Source organism: Ambystoma mexicanum, chromosome 6q (assembly GCF_040938575.1).
Source record: "Ambystoma mexicanum isolate Mex_15411 chromosome 6q, UKY_AmexF1_1, whole genome shotgun sequence".
In the NCBI taxonomy this organism is placed as follows: domain Eukaryota; kingdom Metazoa; phylum Chordata; class Amphibia; order Caudata; family Ambystomatidae; genus Ambystoma; species Ambystoma mexicanum.
This window is the reverse complement of record NC_090937.1, coordinates 717036428-717055410: the sequence shown is the minus strand read 5'-3', so window position 1 is coordinate 717055410 and position 18983 is coordinate 717036428. Positions and strand designations below refer to the sequence as shown.

The window sequence follows — 18983 nt, the reverse complement described above, 5'->3', positions numbered from 1 at the left end:
GCGGCAGGTACACTTCTCCCGAGAGGAACTGACCGTGCTGACCGAGACCCTGCAGGAAAATGCCGCCGTCGTCTTCTCCAGTCAAATGACCAGGACGGCCCTTGCCAACAAGAAGGCCATATGGGCCCTTGTGGCACAGCGCGTAAGTGCGGTGGGGACAACACCCCGCACGCCACAGCAATGTCGCAAGCGGTGGGACGACCTGCGGATCCGCGTACGCAGCATACTTTCTGCGAACAGGAACATCGCCACAGCTACCGGGGGGGGATCAGAGTCGCCCATCAAGTTGACCCCCTGGGAGGAGATCTGCGCCTCCACCATAGGAATGGAGAGCATAGAGGGAGTCGGAGGGATGGAGAAAGGAGTGCCGACATCCGGAGAATCAGGTAGGTTTGCCAAGAGAAACAATGCGAAATCCACAAACCACGAACATGTGCAGTACCATGTGACCCCATAGTGCAATACATACTTTGCCCTGACAGCGCCCTCTAAAAGTCAGAATGAATAAACAAATTAATCAAGATGCCATAAACAACCCCTACATGTGCAGCATGCACCCCCTAACTGCAGGCAGCCAAATGAATGCATCCTCAATCCACACGAAAATGAGACCACCTCCAAGGCCCAGTCCCATATCAGCCTCATGTACCACCCCAATGCATTTGATACGTTGCCATTCCAAATCCGACAGACCCATAACTAACGCTCGCCCCTCTTTACTCCACCACAGGGTCCGATACCAACGACGAGCTGCAGGACACCCCTACCAGCACGCCTGCAAAGAGGGCCAGGACCAACGTCCCAAGAGCCTCCACCTCAGGTGCAAGGATCAAGACACGGCAGCAGCAGGAATCAAGTGCCAGCACACTGGAGGGGACTGCAACAGGCACCCCAGCAGCCAGCAAGTCCACAACCCCAGCACCACAGGTCCCCCCAAAGAACGTATCTGATGGCACTGCCTCTGGTGGTAGCAGCACCATAGGTGACACAGCTGTCATGCCAGCATGCTCCGACACGGAAAACAGTGCTGGCGACGTATGTACCATCCATGACCTTTCCCAATCCCCCTGCATGTTCCATCCCCTACACCATGACGAAACCACGCAGGGGCACCCTGAAGACGACGACTGGCCAACCCCCACAAGTCCTGTGCCAAGGCAACATGTGTTGAGCAGCCCCCCTGTCACACCACCGCAAATGTCCATGGCCCAGCAGAGGCAACAGTCCCTCGACCTGCTGATCGAGCAACAGCAGGAAGCGTCCACGCTACTCAAGGACCATGCAAATGAATGCGGGGGTTCCAGGGCAGCCATGGAAACATCCACCGAGACACTCAGGGCACAAATAGAGAAAAGTAGTGAGAGCCTCAGGGGAGAAATGGAGAGAAGCACCGAGAGCCTGAGAGCACAAATGGAGAGAAGCACCGAGAGCCTGAGAGCACAAATGGAGAAAAGCACCGAGAGCCTGAGGGGGGAACTGCATGCGACGTCCAAAGACGTTTGTGCTGAACTTGCTGCTGTGCGCCGTGTGCTCTCGGAGCTCTCACAAACCCTCAGAGACATGCATGGACGCGAGCAGGCAGAGACGTCATCCGTGGCAAGTTCCGTCCAGGGCAGCCCCCAACGCAGATCTGGCAGGAACCTGCGCTCCACGGGCAGGGGTGCCCCTGATACCCGTAGAGGGGGCTTGCAATAGCGTCTACCCACGGGCAGCATGCATATCTGGACACTGGTGTTGGGGGGGGAGGAAGTAGGGTGGAGGGGGTGTGTTGGGCTTCACTGGGTGGCGGGTCCATAGGGTGTATGAATCAAATCACATTAACAATACAGCACTTCATTATCATCCAATGACATGTGTGGACATTGATATTTGCGTACGAGGCCTTCATAGGCGTACAGTCCACTATGTGCCTGTACTACACACACACAGTGCCACAGGTCCCCTTTCCGTGTAATAGGCACCATGCGTGGTTGCTAGAAGCATGCATCTATGATGCTCTGTCGGATTGCACGTGCATCCTGTGCCTCATGGACTCCCTGGGGTGCCTCCACATCCCCACCCTCATCATCATCATCTTCAGGTGCATGCAGTACAGCGTCAGGGGGCATGGGCACATTCCTACGTATGCACATGTTGTGCAGCATGACACATGCCATGACCATCTTAGAAACCCTCTCATGGCTGTACATGAGTGCCCCGCCAGACCTGCTGAGGCTGCGGAAACGAGCCTTCAGTAGGCCGAATGCCTGTTCAATGACCACACGGCTACGTGAGTGGGCATGGTTGTAGTCCTCCTCATGCTGGTTCTGTGGGTTCCGGATTGGTGTAAGGAGCCATCTCTTCAGTGGATACCCGGCATCACCTGTATGGGACGAATAAAGGGTGTCAGTGGAATGATAGTGCTAAGTAGCCCCCCCCCCCCCCTGCAAGGTCATTGACGCATCAAATGGGCCACGATGTCATGCATGGAATGAGACTCACCGAGTAGCCAGGATCTGTGCCCTGCGTGTCGCTCCATGTAGCGTGGTATTCTTGTGTTCCTCAGGACCATAGAATCATGGGTAGATCCTGGAAATCTGGCACAACAATGCGTAAAGATCTTGTTGGAGTCACACACCATTTGCACATTGATTGAATGAAATTGTTTCCGGTTGCGGTACTGGACCTCCATGGCATGTGGGACAACCAATTCAACATGGGTGCAGTCGATGGCACCAATGCAACCCGGGATGCCGCCAAGTGCATGGAATCCCACCTTTGCGTTGGTAATCTCCTGGTACGTGCGTGGTAGTGTGATGTGGTCGTCGGCGTGCTTCAGGAGGGCATCGTGCACTTGGGAGAGTGTCCGTGAGAACAGTGGCTGTGAAATGCCATGCAACTGTCCCACTGTGTGCTGGTAGGTGCCTGTGGCCAGGAAGTGGAGTACAGACACCACCTTCAGTAGGGGTGGGATGGCGGTTGGGCTATCTATCATGCTCACGAGGTCAGCATGTGTCATGTCCACAATGGCGATTATGGTGTCCCGGTCCAAACGGTAGAGGGTGTGGATCTGCTCAGCAGTGAGGTTGAACGGATCAGCTCGGAGGCGTGGGATTGCGGGCCGCCTGCGTGGTGGTAGTGGCAGTGCTTGTGGGCCTTGCTGACCCTGCCTTGCCCTCCTCCTCCTCCTTCTCCTCCGTCTCCCCTGTGCGCCCGGTTGTTGTACCTGTTGTTGTTCGTCGTCTTCTTGTAGTTGTAGCACTTGCAGTGCTATCTGGTGCCCCAGGCCCAACATCGCTAGTCCTGCCGGTAGCATTTTGGAGTGGGAGTGGTTGTGGGAGGGGTTTGGGTCTGCTATATATGTGCTGTCGGCCTGTATGGCCTCCACCTGTGCTGATTGAATGAATCTGTGGCAGATGCAATCCCTTCTGGCCGAGCACGTCCCGCACGTAAGGCTGCATTTGGCCGCATGGCATCTTGGGATTGGAATCATGTATCAAATCCCGATGGCAGTGTGATGTACTTTGACTGATTTTCATGCTATGCTCCCATTGTTACACATGCTATGATTGCAGCCGCTTACATACCTGTGAAGAGTCAGTGGTATGTAGGGCTCGATCGATGGCCGACCCTCATGCAGCACAGTATCGTACTTCACCGACGGGCGTGGCGTCCCATTTGTGATTGCAGCCAGTTAGCATTATGACACACAGCCGCACTACATTGATGTAATTGTGAATGCAAGCGTTCACAGAGGCCTTTTCGACGTAATGTTGCAAGTGAGGAATTCGAAGGCCAGGATTTTTGGTTGCGAAGTAGCGGTGAGGAGACGCCCACAGGTCTGCCTGGAAATGTAACGTTCTATTGTTGAATGTCCTTGGGACAGGGCCCATAACGAGCAAGCAATGAATGACATGAATTGAATGGGATGCGCAATAGCGTAGTGGACGATAAGGCAGGACGTTCCCAAGTCCATCTAGCTTCACGACACTACAGATCCGGCCAGGAGCACAGTGGTTTTTGCAGACTGCATTACGCACAGACGCGATGGAAGTTTCACATATTATGTGAGTGAATGTTCATGCGTTTTCATTGCGGGATGAGGGAATGATGAATGGATGCATGGACAGATGATTCCATTTAGGGTCTGCCATGTACATGTGTTTTTTGATTCAATCCCCTTCCCCTGCGCTATGTGATGCAAGGCTGCCATAGTGGGACTTACGTCTATCTGCCCTTGTCGGATCCTCCCTGTCTCGACGCGCCTTCATACACTTGTGTCTAGGCACGTTACTAATCCCATGTCATGGGTTCTATCTTGACGGACGCATGCACAGTAACCGACGTTGCCAATGGTGTATTAACCTCGATTGGTTTCGTTATGTATCGATACTGATTTAGGGGTGTGTATATTCCTTTGGAGTGGGCTAGCATGCATATGGGTGTGGATTTGGTGTGTTGAATGAAGATAGTGATGCATCATGTGTCATGTAGTGCAATCGGTTAATTTGTGTTTCATTTTGGTGACAGGTATCTCCTGCCCTATTGCAGATGCCATCTGTACGCCACTCCTCCAGATGGTTTTTACTCTCGACACCTGCAGCTTCGGGTGAATCAGTGGAGCAGCATTACGATCTTATGGGACGATCGCCAATGGGCCACATGCCCTTACGCTGTTCTGGTGGCTAGGTGCAACATTTCGGCCTTTCAGCTGGACTAGTGCCTGCCTCATGGGACGGACCTGCGGTTCTTGCCGCTTCCATGTTGCCTTTTGGAACGTTGATGTTGGCCCTGTGTGCCATGATGGTACAGGGCGTCACACAAGTGGAAGCTGGTCAATTATTGCAGATGCAGCCCTCGGTGATGATGGATGTTTTGGTGTTATTTTACAAATTGCTGTGAGGCCTTTGTCATTTGGATGTGCATTTAAATTGTATTCCGATATTTGGCGTGTTGCGTTATTCTTTGCAGGTGATGTGGCGATTTTCGATTTGTGGCGGTATGTATTGCGAGATGATCTGCATTGTGTTCCGCCTTCTGAGTTGAGTTGTGTGGTACAGTACTGGCCGCTTTTGCCTACGTAGCACAGTGTGGTCACGGATAGGGGCTGCCATTGTGACTGTTTACATGATGTGCTGTTCAGGGGCGGGGGATTGGCTTTTGGCCGACTGGTGCCTGTCAGCCAGGTCGATTGATGGTATGATGGGATGTTCAGAATGTGGCTGGTCACAGGTGCCTGTGTTTGCGTGCGTTTGTTGGAGGGGGACTGGGGTCATGTCCATTGGAATAGCTTCTGTATTCATGCCATCTGTGCCCTGCAGCTCCCATCGGCCCCTCTTGGGATGTGCCTGGCTGCTCAGTCACTCTGCCAACTTGTGTGGTACATGCTTCTGCTGATGGTTGGTTTGTTTACTGGCAAGAGTACAGGTCTGGTGCAATCCCCCTCAGGATGCTGTTTTGGATGTTGCCTTGCGCTGGTGGCAAGCGATGGGGGACTACTGTTGTTTTGTGTCATGTGTTCTTGATTTCCATTTTGATGTCTTGTACCTTCACATGCCTGTGCTGCATCAGTACGGCTATGGTGAAATGCCGTACATGGATGCCCACTCACGGGGCGCTTCGAACACCTGCATGCATTTCTACGTTGGCATGCATGGGTGAATTGTAGATTTCACTGGTTGCATGGTGTGAGTACATTGCGCCTGCCAGGAGTTGTGCAATGTGGCCAGGGAGTGGAGTACAGGCACTCAGTGGGCCATTTACGGTTGGTTCACGATGCCGTATTTCTCGCCATGGCGGAATGGTCCATTCCGCCATGCCTGATGGCGTTAGGTACATGTCCGCTAGGGTCGGAATTGGCGTACCGTTGCACCATGGTGGTGTTTGCGGTTTGGCATGGTGCGCGCGCGCGTGCTTAGTGCAGTTAGCGTTGGCGTTCACTACGGTGTCGCTAATGGCTTCGTACTTTGCGGTGACGGGTCATAGTCGCACCGAGCGCTTTTCGATGGCGGTATTGCATTTCCGCCATCGTTTTCCCCTTTCCGCCAGGGTCGTAATGAGGGCCTATGTATTTTACTTACCCCAAGTTGCAGTTATAGCATGTTTTTTTCTGCCGATGCATAATGATGATCCATTCTTGTATGAAATGTATATCACTTTACAGTGATATTGTAACCATATTTTTCATAGTGCACTTAGAAAAAATGCTATGTGATGCCACTTACTGTTTTGTCAAGGGGTAAACGGTTGTGTTCCATCGCTTCCCGTGATGTCACTTAAGGGTGCGGTCAAATGACATCACCTCCTGTGATGCCATCAGGGGGGAAAGGGTCATGTGATGTTACTTCCGCTACCCCTGGCATTTTGGTGAAATGACAAGCCTGCTGACGGAACTGCTGCCATCAATGCATTCCCACTGTCCTTAAGTGTCACGGGCACAGCGAGGGAATGCAGAGCCGGGGGGGATAAGCATGGCGGTGGCATCACCACATTGCCTCTTTTGACAGTTCAGCAGGCTGGTGGTAAGCGTTTTCCACGTTTGAAGCCACGTCAATGGAAAAGGACTTTGTTTCCATGATCTATTTGAATTCCAGTTTCCATCGATACGCCTCCGTTGTGTGCTACTAATATATCAGCCCCCTACACAAAAGGGCACACGAAAGTTTAAGGTTCGTGCTGTTATTTTCGCTGCAAATAATTCAATAAAAAGGTTTGTTTCACCGTGAAATAAAAAGCATATGTGTACTCATTGTGACATAAGAAAGAGGTGGCAATGCTAACGTCTTTCAGCGCTGATGGAAAAGAAAATGTTCAAATGTGTTGCACAATATAAAAAATGTAAATTGTCTGGTGGTAGTGTTGTGCAGTAGGGGAATACAGGCCAGAGAGGTTAGTCAACAGAACGGTATGATCTTTACGGGGAGAGGAAGGCAATGCACTGATTTGAATGCCGCAAAAACATCTGGCCTAACTCACAGAAGGTACTGAAGAAGGTGTGTGTTGAACAGTTTAAGAGTATCTGAAAAGCCTTGTTGTCTGTAATATATGTGTGTTTCTCCTTTAACAGGCTCTCAAGCTCACGAGACAGCCGAAAGCCCCCGTATAACCCAGGAGAGATGCGCTTTCAAAGGACTGTACATATGTACTATAATGTACACTGCAAGAAAAGATCAAAGGACTTGTATTTGCAAATCCTGCTGTTGTGTATATTTTATTTTATATTTAAACAATATACTGTTAAAGTGCCTTATAAATGCTTTCCGCAAATGTTTTTACTGGAAAGCAATATTGCCGGTTGCCACAAGACGCGGTATTTTGAAGTTATTCGGTTTTTTAAAATTCTTTTTATAACGGGGTGGGGGGAGCAAGGTAGGGATAAAGGGCATTTCATGTACACGTTCCCTTTCCAAGAGATGGAGCCTGGAACTTAATCCGCACGTGGATTTCGGGAAGCAGAAGTGGCCAGTGATGAACGTGTATGCCTGCTGGCCATCTCAAGCAAGCATTATGTCACAGAAGCAAACGCCATTCTCCACATCATTCCACCCACAGCTGGCCATCGTCACCCATCTTGGAATGCAGCCAGCAGCCATGGTTGTCTCGTAAAGGGCCTGCATATTTTTCACTGGCCGGCACAACATTGTAGACATTCTGCCTGTGTTAATGAACCCCTAGTGGAAGAAATGGCTCAGCTCCATTTTGTGAAATTTTGATTTTATGTATCCTCTAATAATACCTTTTTTTAATTTAAGAAGGAAGTTGGAATTATGCATTCATAACCAAATATTTTATTCCGTTAGTCTTGTGTTAATTAGCCAGCTTCATGATTACTTTAGTTGTCTACACGATTGTGTGTCGCAGCCTCAGACCCTGTGTGCTAGCGCCCTCAGTTATTGTGAATTTCATGGTAATTCAGCAATGATGTCGAATGGGGGTTGGGAGGTGGGGGGGGGGGGTAAAACTAGTAGGGGTTCGAGACGTGGCTGAGATTGGCTTCGTGGATTTTCTCCCTCACGGTTTGCCTCAGAGACACTCCTCCCCGAGCAGAGCTGGAGCTGGGAGTAAAGGCGAGATTGAGTGGCTGGGTTGAATATGACCTCTCTTATCCTTTGAAGCACCATTCTTGACGATAATAGTTATCTGCTTCTAGACAGTGCGGATCACTTGAAATGTCTTACCACCGGAATGTGCCCAGTCATGTTACCCCCGTTTGTACGCTGATGTCAGCTCAATTGTATGCACACTAGAAAGCCACACGGAATCTGTCATGCTGGTGCTAACTCATGCTCTACAGTCTTGCTGTCATGTAATTCTCTGGGTCACAAATAGAACTGTGCCATACGTTAGCGTTAGTTCTGCATTTCTCGACTTTCAATGTCCTCAGTCCTTGGATATCAATGAAATAATGTGAAGTAGTTGTCTTTGGCTATTCGTGATAGGAATGTGTGATCAAAAATAACCAACCCCAATGACCGTGCACACCCACTGGCTTGAGCAGAGATTTTCACCCTAGAATCAACGCGTTGCTGCAGAGTGTTGGCATGCACCTTTCAGTGTGCACACTTACAAGTGGTGTAATCACACCTTCTGTTGGCTTCTTGATCCTCAGCGTGGTGAGAGGAAGTAGCAGAGCAGTAGAGGCCGTGCATGATCATTGGGAATGGTTGCCCTCTTGGACACATTGCAGCGGGTGGCTCACTTTTTCTTTTTTGCTTGCCAAAATATTGGTATCCATGATTGAATGACATGTTGTTTTGTGCTGTTCTGTATCATGTGTTCATGTGTTAGATCCTCTTTTATCAGCCAGAGCATGAACTATTATAATTGCATAGCTAAAGAAGTGTTGTTTCTTATCTTCTGGATGTATTTCAAACACAAGTGCACATTGTCTTACAAATCATGTCAGATATTTTTTTAAACCTGTTTGAAGGTAGGATGTGTTATCCATTCCTGCGAAAGCAGATACTTGCCCACGTTATTTTGTTGGATTTTCAAACCATTCTCACAAACACATCTTCCTGTCTGCCCATGCCAAACTGCCTAGATGAACAAGAGCCCGTAAGGTCAGTCGGACAATAGATCAGAATCTTGCAAACGTACCCCGCGTCTCTTTGATAAAGCGGGCATCGCTCCTGTACGTAAAAGAATGTGCACATGGCCCGTTGATCCTGACATACCACCTGCCTTTTTTTCGGAATCTCAACATGTTGCTTGGTTGCCTGGACTCTAAATCGATTCAATGGGAGGTGGGTTCCTGCCGCAGTGCAGGCCTGCCCAAAATAGGGGAGGCACTAGGACATGGACATTCACATAATATGCATTCCATTAAGAAATGCGGAGCACCTGGACATCCGTGTCCTTTCCAACCAAGCCATTAAAAGGTGGAGCGCCTATTATTTCATCGGTCCTCTACCTCGTCTGCTAAGTTGTACGCATTGGTTGAATTGCTACAGTAGGTAGAACGCCTATGTCCAGAGTGTAGCACATCTATGTGTTTTCTCTGTTTTACTGTTGGTTATGTTTTGTATGTGGAATGTTTGTTTTCTGTATAATCATTGGACACCTAAAGTTGGTCTGATTATTGTTCCTCCACATAAGTGAACATTGCTGAATGAAGTGTTCCAGGAAGCGCATTGTGCGTTTACGTATCTGTGTGAGTAAATTCATGGTAATTTGGGCTTGATTTTTTTAATATTAATGCAATCCTGTTTTGTTTATAAAATATCCAATGTTCTTTTACAAGGAAGAAACTATATTTATGATGGGAATATGGAACACACTTTGCTTTATTTTTGGTAATGGGTAATAAGGGATAAAAAGCAATTTTATTATCTCCTGTGTCTGGTCTCTTCATTTCCTAATGAGTGGTGCTCTTTCTGGTTGGAAATTGTGTTTCTGTGTGACTGCTTATTAAAAATGTGCAAACTATTTGGGAGACATGCGCTCTCATTCAGGGTTTGTAATCAATCATTCTGTACTTTAATTTTGGGCATCCCTGTGAACATCTATCTAAGGTTTGTGAAACACTTGGGGGTCATTACAAGGTTGCCGGTCCGGAAACAACAGTACCGGTAAGCTAGCTGGTACTGTTGTTTCCAGACCGGCAAACTACGAGTTCTGCGAGCGGGTGTCTTTCCGCCCACCAGGTCTGACATGGCAGGAGGAAAGACACCCGCTCTCAGACCTTGACTGATGCACCAGCACCATTCATGAATGCTGCCGCTGCATCTGTCCTCCCCATTCCCATTGGGTCCAATAGGACTCGAATGGGAATGGGGAGTAATGTTTTCTGGCGCCCCGGTAAGTCCCCATTGCCGGGTGCTGGAAAAAAAATGACTCTGGCGACAGCCATACCGTTTTTACCAGCATGGCTACTACCGGACTCATAATGACCCCCAGTATGTTCTTACTGAGAGCCCCTAATCTCTTTGGCAGCTGCTAACATATGTCATCGTGATTCACTGGCATACATAGCACCCAACAGTCCCCAGTGAAATCAACATCACATTTGTGGGGAACCCTTTCAACCCTTTTACAACGGTACCCTAGAGAAAGGTAAAACAAAATAATGGATATACAAATTATATATTAAACCTACATGGCAAAAAATACAATAACATTTCAAAAGAGAACATAACTTGTAAAAGAAAATACCATTTACAAATGATTTTTAAAAAAGAATGGTTTTCAAGTATCCTCTACATATATTGTGCCAAAACTAGGGCCCGACAGTTGGATTACAAGCATTTGTAGTAACATTTCAAATAATTAGAATAATAGTATTTTAATGTTGTCGGACCAACTTCACCTATGGTGGCTGGCGCGCAACAGAACCATAGAAAGCCTGCTTAGCCTTCCCTTATGGTTCCATGTATAACAACATCCATGTTTTCCTTTTGCTGGGTTTTCTAGTTGCCTCCTGAAAGATTGGCCAGTTGGTCCATGCTCTCTTGGCTTGTTCATGGGACTAATCGAGAGACTGAGACAAACATGCGGCATTGCCCTGTAATTGCCTCTCAGACAGCCAAGTTCCTGATAGGAAGCCAACTGTTTTTTGTAATTTCTTTTTTAAACGGGTCTACTGTTGGTGATTAAGGAAATGTTGCAGAGCACAGCATCTCCAATAAAATGACCCTGAATTTTGGATCAGTCTGGTCTCCATTCCGCTTCTTTGCAGTTTGGCTGTTGATTGGAGTCACTGATTTCCAAAATTCAATCAAAAACCCATCTGAATCTTTTCCAATTCCAGAGTTTGCAAACTTATGTGACTGGTCTCTATATTCCAATCTGAGCAGAGGCAAAGAGTTCCACAAACAGAAGGGGTGACAATGTCGGGGGTCCTTTGATAGTATCCATTTTGTTGCAAACAAAAGATGCTCAGTTAATGTCTTTAATACACAGAGAGGTTTTGGGTTCTTAGTGGGTGGTCAATCTTTGGAATCTAGGTCAGCTTCACAGGACGGTCAACCCATCGGGTGCCATAAGAAACCTGCACATGCCTAGGCTCAGTTTGGCACTACAGCAAAGGCTTCTCAATCTACTAAGTCTTCGAAAGCCTGGAATTCCCCTTGCTCGCCAGGTTCCTAGACCCTTCCTCCTCACTCTCCCCTCTTTATGCCTTCTTGCACAGCCGGTGACTTAGTAGCTGTCTCCTGGTTTCATGGCCTTTGTTGCATCTCCCAAATATTTCCATAATAAACTACGAATGGATTGTATCCTCCGACGTATTCATTTTATGATCATTATCTCTCCAGCTTCAACTGCTTTGGAATTGGTTTTTTGTCAGAGGGCGCTGTGTGCAGTGTCATCGTGTCGATGTCCCTCGAGGTCCTCCGTTCAACGGTCGACGTCATCATCAGTATAAGTAGCACACGCAGCGCCCGTTGGCTTCAGTTCAGTTTTTCCAAGCTAACGCTTCGAGGGAATTACGGCACGCTTCAGTGAAATAGTTATATTTGTTTGAAGAATGTCTTCTTTGTCGACTCCATCGACAAATGCCAAGACTGCAGGTTGAAGATGTTGTTCACCGACCCCCATTGCGTATGTCTGTGGTGTTTGGGCTCCGGGTACCGTACGCCTGACTGTGGCTCCTGTCAGGCGATGACTGAGAAGGCTCTCAGGGAGCATTAAGGTAAACTGGCAGTGGGGAGGTTAGCTTCGAAGTCACCTTCGAAGAGCTCAAGAAAGACTGAGTCGAGGGATTCTTCGATGCAAAAAATCAAAACGGTCTTGATCAAGAAGTCGATTGCCCCATTCTTCGTCTTCGAAAAAGACCAAGAAGCGGCATCATAGGTCACCTTCGACCTCCAGTGATTCCTCTACGGAGGTAATCATGTGTCCTACGAAATCCGATTCCCCTGCAAAACGGGACACATTTTATAGTGAAATACTGCAAATCGTCAAAAATATGGCCTCACCCCCCTCGAAGGACAAGCAGAAGAGCCATGCCGCAGTCGCTCCACATAAGGACGACAAAGGGGAGTCGAAGAATAAATCTTCAAAACTGAGCTTGAAGCTGGTTTTTCATCGAGAAAGTTCTCAATCTGACGAAAAATCATCGAAGGCTTAGACGAGTCAGGAACCTAGCCTGCATCTAAGCCGTCGAAACCGAAGTCGCCATCAACTAAATTGACACCGAAACCATCATCTGCATCTATGGCAACTTGGACATTGTCGAAGCCTGTGGTGGTACAGGAAATGGTTTACACACCTTTATGTAAAAAGGACTATATTTTAAGTCTGTCAGCCATATATGAGGAGGAACCTCCCTCTGATGGCGATACACCACATTTTGGACTACAGTTTGGCACCCATAATGTGCCAGAGGAACTAATATCTGATGAGTCCAGGCTAAGAGATTTACACTATGACCTACAGTCAGCCAGTGGGCTGGATACCTCACCAGAGTTAGTTTGGCAAACCAGACCCTACTGAGAATGCTGACTCATACAGAAAACCTATGGGAAAGGTTATCGAATTTTTAGGGTGGAGTAGGCCCACTCCATCTTTTGAGCAAGATGATATGATGCAAATCTTAGACTAGGATCATCAGAAAGACCCAATTTTGCCCTTTCACATGGCATTACAGAAAAGGGTCTCTGCACCACAAACTGCGGCGGCAGTAAATAAAAAAACTTTGTAAGGAAGTACAGACCATACAACAGTGACCTATGCATCCCACACCAGAAAGCTTGGTAGTTCAGGCTGCTACATGCACAAAGCAGTCAGCTTACCCATCCGTCCCTCCTGACAGGGATGATGAGAGTGGATGCCTGGACTAGAAAAGTTTTCACTACGAGTAGTATGGCATTGAAATCGACAAATGTGACTTGCACATTATCTATTTTTACGTTTACCGTGTGGGACTGTGTTGCTGTGGTGGCTGACCACATCCCGGAAGTAGAGAAAAGAGACAGCTTCTTGACAATCAGGATGGTAAGGAGGCAATGGGTCAATGTCTCCAGTCCGGTTTGGATACTGCAGGCAGCATCAGCAGATCCATGGCGGCTAGCACAGTGTTATGCAGATTTGCTTGGTTGCGGAAGTCTGGGTTTGCACCAGATGTGCAAGCTAGACTACTCAACAGACTCTTTGATGGCTGAAAGCTGTTTGGCAGCAAGGCAGATTAGAGTTTGGAAAAGCTGCAGACCTCAAAGGCGGCAGCTAAATCCTTTAGCGCCACCATTAGACAGCCTCAACAACTCTATTCGAGCTCATCCTCCTGGAGGGGTAAGTCCTTTCAATTGTACTCTTCATTTGGAAGGAGAAGAGGACAAGCCGGTCAAAGAGGTCAGAGAAGATTCCCTCGTGGTGGATGAGGGAGAGGTGCGAAGTCAGCCCAAGCAGCAGCAACCTTACCTTCAGCTGCTGCTTCAGCCACCTCCAAACCACTCTGAGGCCTTGACCCACAAGACCATGGTGGGAGGCAGACTTATTCAGCATCTCAATGAATGGCGGGACATTACTTAAGATGCTTCAGATGCTTAGGCACTGGAAATTGTGGGCCAAGGTTACTGCCTTCCTTTTCAAAAAAGGCCTTGGGATCATCCATCAGGGAACAACTCTTTCAAAATTCCAGATCTGTTCCTTGTGCAGGAAATGTTTACCCTGCTAGAGAAAGGTGCAATAGAATAACATGTACCTGTAGCGAAAGGAATAAGGGTTGGTATTCCCCATACTTTCTGATCCCCAAAAAAGGATGGCAGGTTGAGACCCATCATGGACTTAAGAAATCTGAACAAGTTCCTCAGGAAGGACAAGTTCAAGATGGTTACCCTTTCTCAGATCCTTCAGTCTCTCCAACTCCAAGACTGGTTGGTATCATTGGACCTCCAGGATGCTTACTTTCATGTGCCAATCCATGTCAAGCACAAAAAGTACCCGAGGTTCGCGGTTGGCGGTTCTCATGATCAATTTGGACTTCTGCTATTCGGGCTGACCTCCGCCCTAGGGTTTTCACCAAGTGGATGGCAGTGGTGGCAGTGAGTCTCAGGAGAGGGGGAATTCACGTCTATCCCTACCTAGACGATTGGCTGATCATGGCTCATTCACCCGAGCAGGCCCGGGAACATCTGTGTAACCTGCCACTCTCTTCACAAACTGGGCTTCTCCCTCAATTACAAGAAGTCTCACTTGATACCATCCCAAAGACTCCAATTTATTGGGGCAGTCCTGAATACTTCCTTCGGGGAAAGCCTCGCCACCCGAGATGAGAGTTCAACAAATTCTGCAGATGGTTACCAAATTCCAGAATGCTCAGCATCTTCCGCCCTTCGGTTGTCTGAGGTTGCCCGGTCTCATGGCATCCTGCATTTTCCTGGTGCCAGAGGCTCGCCTGAGAATGAGATCCCGCTAATGTGCTCTCAGGACCTAATGGTCCCCATTCTCAGCCAGAATGTCAGACCACCTGCAAGTTCCTAACAGAATGGCTCAGGGCCTTCTGTGGTGGGCTTGCAAAGACAACATTCTCAAGGGAGAATCCTTTTGGCAGCCACGGCCGGAGATAACAGTAGTGACGGACACCTCACTCACAGGGAGGACAACCCACACCAGCAATCTGAAAATCAGTGGTCGTTGGTCTCTATCGGAGTCCAAACTGCATATAAACATTTTGGAGCTGTGGCAATCAGACTAGCGCTGAAGGCCTTCCTGCTGTCTGTACAGAGATAGAATGTCCTGATCATGATGGACATTACAGTGGCCATGTACTACTTCAACAAGAGAGATGGTGTAGGGTCACTACCACTGTGCAGAGAGGCAATGCACCTCAGGTTCTGGGAGATACAAGAAGGAATCTCTCTATCGGCAGTTCACCTAACTGGAGAGCAGAACACGGCGGCGGATGCTCTGAGCAGGCAGAACACAGTCTCCCATGAGTGGGAACTGGCTCAGGAAGTCCTTCAAGAGATCATCACCCTTTGGGGAACCCCTCAATAGGAACTGTGTGCAACCAGTGTCAACCAGAAGTGCGAACTGTTTTGCTCGAGGGAATTTCCTTCAAGAGGAGCTCTACGGGACGCATTTGTAGAGGACTGGGAGTTTCCAATACTGTACACATTTCCTCCAGTCCCCGTCATTCCTCGCGTGATCAGGAGGTTGAGAAAGCTTAGGAAACTCATCGGAATTGCCCCGGATTGGGCCAGGAGGACGTGGTTCCCGGACCTTCTGGACTTGTCCATCTGCCCTCCAATACGTCTTTCACAAAGAGAAGATCTTCTCTTGCAAGAGGAAGGTCGGTTTCTCCATCCACGTCTCAAGACAGTCAGCCTTCACGCATTGTTTCTGAAAGGCTGAGATACAAGGATTGGGACATCCCGGATGATGCAATTGAGATTTTGCTTTCGGCCAGAAGGCCAGCAACAAAATCTTTGTACAGTTGTCATTGGAACAAGTTCCGTAACTGGTGCAGAGATAAGAATGTGGAGCCCTTTCTATGAGAAACACCTACTGTACTTTCCTTTTTGTTACATTTGGGAAATCTGGGGCCCCAGATTGGTACAATTAAGGGTTACCTAACGGCGCTTTCCATTTTCACACGCGCTTCAGAGGAGGATTCATATTTTAAGATCCCTCTGGTTGTTCAATTCTTGAAAGACGTTACTAATGTATATCCACCAGTCCCATTCAATGTCCCTGTATGGGACATCAATCTAGTGTTAACGTTTTTAACCTGCATTCCTTTTGAGCCTTTACACTTATGCCCTATAAGGCTCTTAACATTAAAAACCACGTTGCTTATTGCAGTAACGTCAGCGAGCAGGGTAAGCGAGTTGCAGGCCCTTTCTTGCAAACCTCCACATATGGTATTCCATAAAAACAAGGTCATTGCTGAAGCCCTGGAGGAGATTGAAAAATATGAAGACACCCTGGCCCTGCGAATGCTAGAGAGGTTCAAAGAAGCGTACGAGAGAGGGCCCTTACCACAGACCCTGTCGGAATCGGTCATAATACCCATATTGAAACCAGGGAAACCGCCTCTCGATTGCGGCTCCTACAGACCGATTTCCCTGATAAACCAGGATTCCAAGATCCTGACCGCAGCCCTGGCGAACTGACTCTAGCTAGTCATACCCATGCTGGTGCACCCAGATGAAACAGGATATGTGCCGGGGACGAATACAACATGGAATCTGCGTAGACTACACCATGTAGTGGATAGTACGAACCAAAGACAGGGAGAGTGTGCGGTGGTGTCACTTGGTGCTATAAAGGCATTTGATTCCGTTAACTGGGACTGGCTCCTGAGTGTGCTCACCGACTTCAGTATAGGGGAGGGATACCTACGTTGGGTAAGGCTCCTTTACAAGGACCCCAGGGCAACGGTGAAAACAGGCAGACATATTTTGAAGGGATGGGAAATTGGTAGGGGTACGAAGCAGGGATGTCCATTATCTCCAATACTATACATATTGGCCCTGGAACCTTACATGGCTTTCCTCAGGGCGGAGTATAAGGATGCCGTCATAGAGATGGATGGGGTGGTACACCAAATCTCAATATATGCAGATGACATGCTTCTGTATGTCGGAAACCCAAGGGAACACTTGGCAGACCTGTTAGAAGCCCTAGGGGCATTCGCCGGATAATCGGGAATTACGATTAAGAAGGAGAAATCCTCATTGTTCCCCCTAAAGGACCAGAGGAATACTAACCCTGACCACTTGTCTGACTTGGGGCTCACATGGACGCCAGTCACCTTCCGCTATCTAGGAGTGGACCTATATCATGACACCACAGCGACACATGCAGCCAAGACACAGGTGGCCCTGGACAAACTAGGGAAAGCAATGCAGTTCTGGAAGACGCGTCCACTGGGGATGATGGGGAGAGCGGCTCTACGGAAGATGACGGTGCTGCCCCGCCTTCTATATTACTTTACTAATATCCCACACTACATCCCGGGGGCCGCCTTCAAACAACTCCATACAATGGTACGGTCATTTTTGTGGGGTGGGGGGAGGAACAGGGTGGCGCTGAACACCTTACAGAGGGATTATGAATGGGGTGTGATCAGACTACCAGACTTTGAACGTTATTATCTGGCGGGACAACTCCAATTTGTGGTCAGGTGGCTGGGTGATGACACATCCATAGACACTACTCTTTCAGCCGGCAATTGGACAATGCTACCTGAGGAAGCTTCTATGGATCGATGACACTTCCATCAAACTGTTTCCCAACATGGTCAAACTGGGCCTGACCCTATGGAGGAGGTTGTGGAAAGCACAGGGAACACGAGACCCCTGCTCCAGGCAAATCCCCCTTGCAGTACTGGTCGATACCCGCACGGAGTCCCTAGCAACATACCATGCACAGTGGGAAGATAAGGGCGTAGCCCAGATCAGGGATCTCTGGAAAAATGGACAATGGGTGGATTTCCAGGCCCTGAGGGAAGAGCAGAACGTACACAGAGGACAATTCTTGCTATATAACAGTATGGTCCGTAGGATTAGGAAAAGGTGGAGGGTGCTACCCGAGGGGTAGGACAATGATGGGGAATTGGACGTGTGGTATAATGTGTCGGAGAGGGGGAATACAGTATCCAGGCTCTACAATCCGCTCTTGGGCAGCAACAATGAGAGGGAGCTACAAGTGAGGGCCAGATGGGAGGAGGAACTACAAAAAGCCTTCACGGATGAGGAATGGCGTAGGGGTCTCTGATATGCAAAGACAGTCTACAGGAATGCGAGATTCAAGCAAATGCAGCTCTACCTCGTGCATAGGGCATACCTCACACCCAAAAGAATGTCAAGCATGGGAAGCAAGCAAACTCGCAACTGCCCGTGCTGCTCGGTAGAGAAGGCGGATATGCTGCACATGTTTTGGTCCTGCCCGGTAATAACCAACTTCTGGGACACTGTTAAAGACAGAGCAGCGGCAGAAGGGATACAGATGCAGGCATGGTCGCCAGAGTCATATCTTTTAAAGCTGTTGCCGAGGGGTGGAAGACAGAGGACACACATGGCGAAAATGAAGGATTTAATGTGTATACTGGCTAAGCCCCGCATAGCAATGGGATGGAACACAAGTACAGGGCCATCAATAGAAATGTGGTGGGCGGACCTGAAGAAATGGACAATAGCTGAAACGTCAGTTTGGACCAGAGCGCTGCAGAGGGGAAGAGGGTGAAAGTGAGGATACTTGCATGGAACTCCCTCATCCTAGATCTGTTCGAAAGCACAGAAGGGCGTCGCACAAAGGACCCTTGCTGGCCAGAGGAGGAAGATTGAAAGGCTGGTGTTTAGGTGGAAGAGGGCTCTCCCCTGGGGGGGGGGGGAGTCAGAGGCTGTGAGCGAGCTGGCTGGGCCAGTTACAGAGGACATGGACAAAGGAAAAAGGGGGGAGAAAATGATAGGAACATCGAAGTAACCAGACCTGTACACCAATAAGATGTTCAATAAAGTGCAGATTCCACCACGGTGTGCCAGTTATAGCGTGATGTTAATGGTGTTGTATGTAGTATAAAAAAGAAGATAATAAAGTGTGTTAAAAAGAAAAGACAAGGT

At 48.5% G+C, this 18983-nt stretch overlaps 1 protein-coding gene across 3 annotated transcripts in view; it reads left to right on the top strand.

Annotated features, from left to right (window-relative positions):
- SLC10A7 (solute carrier family 10 member 7) overlaps positions 1 to 9809 on the top strand; it is a 1071777-nt gene extending 1061968 nt beyond the window's left edge. Inside the window, exon 12 of one of the 3 annotated variants that reach the window (XM_069631237.1) lies at positions 7046 to 9809. In XM_069631237.1, the coding sequence (XP_069487338.1) occupies positions 7046 to 7084 (39 nt within the window). In that variant the 3' untranslated portion in view covers positions 7085 to 9809. The remainder of the gene's footprint in view (positions 1 to 7045) is intronic. The other 2 variants (XM_069631239.1, XM_069631238.1) reach the window with 2 other exon arrangements.
- Positions 9810 to 18983: the final 9174 nt, after the last annotated feature.